At 44.2% G+C, this 8330-nt stretch overlaps 1 protein-coding gene across 1 annotated transcript in view; it reads right to left on the reverse strand.

The window, feature by feature from the left end:
- The window catches only part of Dtwd2 (DTW domain containing 2), a 49075-nt gene extending 43031 nt beyond the window's left edge, over positions 1-6044 (reverse strand). The window contains exon 1 of the mRNA XM_005356084.3: positions 5824-6044. Within this exon, the coding sequence (XP_005356141.1) occupies positions 5824-6041 (218 nt within the window). The 5' untranslated portion in view covers positions 6042-6044. The remainder of the gene's footprint in view (positions 1-5823) is intronic.
- Positions 6045-8330: the final 2286 nt, after the last annotated feature.

The following is an 8330-nucleotide window of genomic DNA, read 5'->3' on the forward strand; positions in this document are numbered from 1 at the left end:
CACCACAGAATGCAAACTTGTAACACAGTCGAAATAATGAATATATTCTTAAGCATGTTATCCCAACTCAGAAACAAAGATAAGTCTGGCAAGAAACTTATCCATATAAACAAACCAGACCTGTTTCTACTGAGCTGATTTTTCTAATCCTTTTTGCAAGGCCAGCGGGCTTATTGCATACCTTTCCTTTTTATTTTGCTTGTGGGAATAACTTTTTCCGAAAATATCTCTTGCATTCAGAACTAACTCAACCAGATCTTGCAATCAATTAATAATACGCCCTGAGACCATTCAAAATTATACACTTAATCCATTTCCCTATTATATACTCACTCTGCTTAACTTGCCTTTCAGAAAACAGTATAGCCCAACCTAATCCTCCCTTGGACTTCACAAGAAATCAGCTTCTATGACATAAGCTAAATTCTAATATTTAATCTTAAACTATGCATTCTTCCATGCCTCAGACTCAGAATAGCTGTGTGTGTGTGTGTGTGTGTGTGTGTGTGTGTGTGTGAGAGAGAGAGAGAGAGAGAGAGAGAGAGAGGAGGGGGGGGAACAGAGATAGGGGAGGAGGTAGCAATCATTTGCTGAAAGCAGCCAACAGGTCGAATGTAATTTTAAAGAAAACAAATATCTACCATATGGAAGCAACATGTGGATATAGTTTAATAACAACTCCTTGTGGTTTTAAGTACTACTCTGGGTCACTTGGGGGTCAGCAAAATAATTTCTTTACTTGTAAGATTCTGCTAAAATCTTCTGTAAAACACCATTCCTCATTTCTTTCTCATTCCATGTTTTCCATGCTATGCAATAAATATTGAGCAAAGTCCTTTCTTAGAGCCAGACTCAACCACAGACAACAGACAGAAGTCAGACGGGCAAAGAGCTCAGAAACAGGGCAGAGGGAAGACACAAGGAGAGAGTGGAGATTTCACATTTGGACTCACTCTTGTGTACTCCAAGAGCAAGCATCTTTTTCACCCTCCAGTGCTGTACTGATGGACTTTTTTCTGGATTTCTTTCCTTGAATGGTCCTGAATCTTCTCCTCACTCTATTCCAATGCTCTCTCTTTCCCCATCTTTTCATTAGGCTTCCAACAGAAATAAAAAAATTTAAAAAAAAAAAAAGAAAAAACCTTAGCAGAGGAAAAAAGTAAATACCTACCAGTACTACCTTTAAATCTGCATTCCTAAAATAAAAGGGACAAGCCATCATGAGAAATAAGAATCTGGCCATGGGCAGGAAGAAGACTCAGAGGATACAAGCTTGCCCTTAAAATGGGCAATAATGAGCTGGGCACGGTGGGACACAACTGTCATCCCAACACCTGGCAAGAGAACTGAAAAAAATAAATAAATAAAAATCTCAAATAATTAAAAATGGCCATAACCAAAGGAATGGAAAACAATCAATGTATTAGAAAAGGCAAAGAAACACCTAGTTTCTATAACCAGTGCAGCAGCAACAGAACCAGGAAAACCAGAACTAAGCATCTAACACTGACAGCGTCTAAAGACAAAAACACAGAGGTGGGAGACATAGGTCAATGGGTAAAGCACTTGCCACACAGAAGGAAGACCTGAGTTCAAATCCTCTGAGCCTACATAAAGTCAGCACTGTAGCTGAGTCTATATTGCCAGCTCAGGGGCCTCTAGCCTGGCATAGGACCACAGGGAGGACCAACTATTCTCCACAGATGTGCACGTACACACATAGAGGGGTTGGGGGGAGAAGCTTAAAACCAAGAGAGGGAAAACACTATTCAAATCACAAAGCTATCTTACTAGATAAAAATGTACAAAAAGAACTTTGGAGTCATTGAGGGCTCAGCAGGTAAACACTCTTCCTGCAAAAGCCTACAAACCTGAGTTTGATTCCAGGAACACACTTAAAGAAGGGAAGAGAGAAACAATGGAGAAACAAAGTTGTCCTCACTCCTCCATACTCGTGCCTGACAGGTGAGCATATGTACACACACATACACACTTTCTTCTCAATTACTTCATAACTTAAGAGCTCCTTTAAATAATACCAGATTTTAAACTAGAATATCACTTGATTACATAGTCCTTAACTCCATAAGCACTACTAATACTATAAATTACTAATTTGGGACAAATTAGCATAGGGATTAATGTGGTTCAATGTTCTTTGAAGAAAATGTCTGAGTATAATACTGTAATTCTTATTTTTCTAAGGGAAAGTAAATCAAATATTTAGTAAGCGCTAATGTGCTTCATTTTTAACTGGTCACTCTCTAAAGATTTAATTAAGATTAAGAGGGAAAATGTCTCTTGGCATGTATGATCTTTGCTCAACTTTGAACATATGATTAGCTTACATAACAATTTACAAATCAGCTTTGCTCATGTATTATGAACAAACCACTTTCTAGAGTAAACATATTTCCTATGCAAACAGGAAAAAGCAAATTAATGAATTTCCTTGGAAATATGTTTTTTTTTTTTTTTTTTTATTTTCGAGACAGGGTTTCTCCGTAGCTTTTGGTTCCTGTCCTGGAACTAGCTCTTCTAGACCAGGCTGGCCTCGAACTCACAGAGATCTGCCTGCCTCTGCCTCCCGAGTGCTGGGATTAAAGGCGTGCACCACCACCGCCCAGTGGAAATATGATTTTTATATGTACAAAAATTTAAATTTTTGGAATACCTAAATTTTTACCCTAAACATTGTTGTCATGAATCCACTTGATGTATCTCAGATGGTGCATTCCTAAAGCCCTTGGTAAAATCCCCAGCAAACCACAAGTGGAGTGGGAGACAGAAGGATCAGTGGAAGGGCACTCTAGGCTACAGAATGTTGGAAACGAGCTGGACTACATGATACCATGCTGAAAAGGAGGGGATGGGAGAGAAGTGAAAAGATTATTAAGTTAAAATGTATCTGATACACATAAGTTAGGTGAAATAATTTAGCAATACAGTACAGTGAGGAATGCAAGTGGGGACAGTGGGATTAACAGAACTGCGGCTCACAGCTGCTGACCAGCTTCTCGAGAGCGCGCTGAGCCATACTGCTAATCCAAGAAAAGATAAAATACGAAGTCTGAAATCCAGTTCCTACTGAATGCATATTGCTTTTCTATTACTGTAAAGCTGGAAAATTGCAGGCCACATAATGGTAAGTGCATCTAGAAAAAAGATACCCTACAATCAAGATCCATTCTCTGAGTTTGTACTAGCCAACCTCTGGCAAAAAGTCAAAACATGTAAGATAAAATATCCCAAGTGCTCAAGTAGTAAAGGCATCCTACTTTGTCACCTTATCCACCAGAGCTTTCCTAACGCCATTTCAACTATTTCCCATCATCTCAATTCCTTTCTAACATTGCCTGCCCCCTAGTCTGCAGCTCACTTGCTTGCTGGTTTATTATCTGTATCTAGTAAGAAAATGAACCTGGGTCATTGTATTGTTAGTGATTAGCAGAGCACTCAGAAAGTAATAAGCAAATGTGTAGGTCTAGAGCTCAGGAGAAAGGCCCAGGGTGGAGAAAACATGATAATCTCCCAGGAAATTGAGTAAATCACCAGTGGGAAGCGGGAAGAGCTTGAAGGAGAAGAGGACTTAGAATCAGTACTCTGGAGAAGTGAGGGGTCTCTGCAGGAATCAGTACTCTGGAGAAGCGAGGGGGTCTCTGCAGGTCTCAGGCAGGCAGGAAAGCAAACTGCAAAGAGGCAAGGATGAAAACTTGGTGTAGATCAACTTCAGCAACCTGGATCAAGACTTTGGGGAGTCTAATGCCAGGTGGTTTAGTTAATTAAACACAGTATAATTTGGGGAAAGGTTTCCTGGTGCAATACAGTCCCTGGTGTATGAAGAAGTGTTATTACATCGAAACTTGATTCAAGATCCGCGTCATTTCTTCCAAGAAGATGGGTTCTAGAGATAGGTTACCTAGACTAGCTTAAGGGCCTAAGGAAGCAGCTGGCCGGGTCTTGGTTATTCAAAGAGCACAGAGGTCACTTGGGATATTAACCACATCTGTTCCTGACTGTGGGCTCTTCGTGGAGCCTCTGGCTATACAGATACTAATAAGGGTTTCTTAAACTATTAGATATCTCCGGTTCTGGTTGTGGGACCTTGGGGAGCCCCTGGCTGTAAGGGTCATTTAGATTGCTAGCCACCTCTGGCCCTGGTTGTAGGAGTTTGATCTGGCCTGACTCAACAGATAACACAAATCACCAGGCTATTAATCACCTCCAATTCCCAGCCTTCTGGATGGAAGAACAGTTTTTACATTTTTTTCATTGAGAAGACAATCCTGCATGCTTAACACTCCTGGTTGTGGGCTGAAGGACCTCCATGTTCCCAACAGAGAAAGAAGCCCAACATGTAGAGTTTGAGAAGGATAGGCCAAGAAGACTGGGCCAAAGAAGTCATCTAAATCCAAGGGGAACCAAAGAAAGAGTGTGTGAAAGAGTGTATACAGAAAGCTGCCAGCTCATCTACTGTGTAATATGGCAACGATCCACTGGGTGTTATACTCAAAGCCATTTCAGGGCAACTATATGATCTGATGGCGAACTGCAGAGTGGTTATAAGCTAGGGAAGTAGAGGCAAGCTTTAGTTAGGATCTGAAATATGTTGCCAAGCACACCCCTTCCAAGTGTCCATATGACAACTTACGGAATTACTGAGGAGGTGGGGATGAGTGGAAGGAAGTTAGGTCATCTGGTAAATGCCTTGCCTGGGACACTGGGTATCTGGTCCCTTTCTATAGGCCTCCTCTACTCTGTGCACAACCGCAGGCCCAACACAACCCACCAAGCTATGGGCTGCAAACTCTGAGACCCTGAACCTACATAAAGTTTCTCCTTCTAAGCTGAAGACCTCAGGTACTAAAATAAGACAAGGCTGACCAGTATGTAATGATTAAAAAGGACACCAGGGATGGGTGACAGCTGAAGACCTTTCAGGAACCAGGGATATCAGTCCAAATGGCAAGGAGTGCTGTTTCTTAAATTCTGCAATTAAATAAGCAGGAGGAACAAATCACACAGCTGAAGCATACCTGAGGTGGCCCCCAAAGAATAATCAGCTATATTGTGAACAGTCGGCCAGGGTTGTCATCATCCACCCAAGAAACTCTCTGCATGAGCCTCTAAGGACCCAGCTAGGGCCAGACCATGATTTATTTTTTTCCTCAATGCATTTCCAGTACCCAGAGCAGCCAGCATGGAGCAGACACACAGAAATTCAGTTTAAAAAAAAAAAAAATCAGAAGGTGATTCATAAAGTTCAGGCAACTTGATAGGTAGCTGAGAATGACCTTTAATTTCTGACCTTTCTGCCTCTACTTCCCAAGTACTCAGCTAACAAACCTGGTTTTCAGTAAACACTGATAAATAAATTCAAAATTCTCAATCCAAGCAGTCCCTTTATTATTCTCCTCCGATTCATTTCATGATGGCCAGCCCACTTAAGCGTCGTTAAGTATTAATGTCATTAGGCCTCGAGAGTTCCATGTATCAAAGACTCTTAAATTTCTTGGGGAAAAAAACAAACTAACTCTTGCAGGGCTTAGTGGTGCACGCTTTAAACCATACACTCGGGAGGCAGAGGCAGACAGATCTAAAGTGAGTTCGAGACCAGCCTGGTCTACAAAGCGAATTCCCGGACGGCCAGGGCTCTGTTACAAAGAGAAACCCTGCCATGAAAACACAAACAAACAAAGAACTAAGTCTTGCAGAAAGGTTAAATAATCATCATGGCCCTGGGTGAAAGACTTCTTGCAGCGACCGGCGGGCGGAGTCCGCCTGGCCGGCAGAGGGCGCCGCAGCTCCCGAGCCCGCGCTCACCTGCAGCGGCTGCACTCGGGCCTGCGCTCGGCGCGCTCCACCGGCAGTCCCCACAGCCCGTCGGCGCCCGCGCCGTCGCCCTCTTCGCCCGCGGGAGCCGCCACCGGCGCTGCGCTGCCCTCCGGCCGCTCCTCTACGTCCCGCGTCGGCGACCCCGAGGCCCCAGGAGGCAGAGGCAAGGACGCCCCGAGCGTGTGCGCCTCTTCCTGCGGCTCCATGGCTGGTGTTGCAGTCAAGCCGTCGCATTGAGGGGGCGCCGCCGCCGGGGGGCGCCACGCGCTGAAGAAAGCGATCCGCGCCACGCACGCACGTCACGTAAGGGGCGGGCCTCAGAAGTGCCGTGAGGCCCCGCCCCGCTGCAGAAATGAAGGAGCCCATTGGTCAGTGCGAGGGTGCCTCACCCATAGGTAGGAGGAAAGGCGTGGCAATGTGGCTATGCTAGTAAGTATAGGTTTCCTGGGACAAGTAAAGGAGTCATCGCCAGAAGCTACCCAGACCCCGCTCCTCAGCGCCATTCTCTGTATTTAAAGGATAACGTGAAATTCTAGGCAGCAGTGCCGGATTCTAGGACGTGTGCGCGCTCAACCCTGCGGCCACTCACGCCCTTAATGGCCAAAAGCTGCAAAGGAGCTGTCGAAACCGCTGAAAACTGGTCCAGGAACTGCTCCAGTATAAACTCGGATCTCCTGTGTCCCGTGCCTTGTTCACATTTGACACTGTATGATCCCAGTGCTGTGTTTACCCAAACCGCCTGGAATCGAACAGTGGTTACGATACACATTGTGTGGTTGAGAAAACACTACACAAGCACTACCTATAACGAAGTTCTCACCCTGAAAACAGTATCCCTCTTTTATTTGGGGATAACCTGAAAAGAAGGGGACAGTCTACCTGGTGAATGGATGTAGTAGGAAAAAAAAACTGGCACTTTTGTGTTAAAATTATGATATGAATGAAACTCAGCAACTGTAGGAAGGAGGATAAATCAGAAAATAAAGATTCCTGGCTACAGGTATAGATCGAAGGACCAGCTATTTATAACTAACGAATTAAATTCTCTACTGACTAGGTTTAAACCAAAGGATGTTCCGGCTCTCTCATTTCAGGGCAGGGAAAGCAAGGTATTTTTTCTGATCTCTCAGCAGATGGGTGCTAACAGCCTCAAGAAACCCTCACCTGGTCCCTGGCTCTGACCGTCGAAAGATGCAAAATCCAGCCACTCATCTGTGTCACCACCTCTGCCCCATTCAGTTCTCCGTGTTTCTTGCTCAGTTTATACCATTGCCACGGATGAGTCCTGCTTCATCTCTATATTTGAAAGAAAAATCTCTCTACAAGTCCAATTTCCCAGTAGTTAACTAGAATAAAAAATTAAATAGTTAATAAACAAGCACATAAGCTTCTCAGGGGCTGACATAGGGTTAGCAGACACATGTCCTTTGCATGGGCTAGACCTGGGATTTTCAGCAACACCTTGAAACAAAACAAGCTAATTATTAAATCTTTTCCATGAGAAGGGATGCGATCAAAAACAGGTATCTGATGCCCTCAGGGAAGTGGAATATACACCCTTATGCCCATCTTTTCAAACCCTGACCTGGAGCACCTCCAGGAAACCCATGTGTGTAGTGACCACCGTGGAGCGCACAAAAGTAACACAAGTCTAGCAGTAACCTGCTTGGAAAAGGCTAGGACCTAAGGAACGAAGTGGTTGTTTGAATGTGAATGGCCCCAGAGGCTCATATATTTAAATGCTTAGGCCTCAGGGAGTGGCACTACTTGAGAAGGATTGGCAAGTATGATCTTGGAGGAGGTGTGGTTTTGCTGGAGAAAACCCACTAGGGTGGGCTTTAAGGTTTCAAAAGTCCACACCAGGCTCCATCCTCTATCTTCCTGAGGCCAGGGTCAGGATTAGCAGCTCAGCTACTGGTCGGTGCCACGGATGCAGCAGCCATGCTTCCTGCCATGCTGGTAATGGACCAAACCTTTGAAACTGTAAGCCACCTGCCCTTCCTTTTTAAGAGTCATAGTGTCTCTTCACAGCAATAGAGCAGTAACTAAGGCAGGAAATAAAATGTCTTTTAAAGAGATACAATTTACTAGGGGCAGGATAATGCAGTTAGCTGTTCATTATGCAGATAACCAGGGTTTTATATTTCTTCCCTTCACGAGTTTCTATGATAGGGCCCGTTTAAGTGAGAGGAAGAGGGGACCATGTCAAGAAAGGGCCTCAGTAATGCCAAATATTACATACCCTGCCGATCCAGCAGAAGTAGGGCCAACAGAGGATGAGCTTTGATTCAAATAAAAATAAAGGCAGGGCATTTTGTTTTCTACTGCAACAAATGGCCACAAATGTGGAGGCTCTAAGATTGGGTGTGTTTTTTCCTATGGGTCACTGGCAGGATTCAGTTCCTTGTGGTTATTTACTTGCAGTGTTATCAGCTGGGCCCAGCTTCTAGAAGTTACTCGCATGATTGGCTCAAAGCCCCCCTTCCTCCATCTTA

The sequence above is a fragment of the Microtus ochrogaster genome, chromosome 18 (assembly GCF_000317375.1).
Source record: "Microtus ochrogaster isolate Prairie Vole_2 chromosome 18, MicOch1.0, whole genome shotgun sequence".
NCBI lineage: Eukaryota > Metazoa > Chordata > Mammalia > Rodentia > Cricetidae > Microtus > Microtus ochrogaster.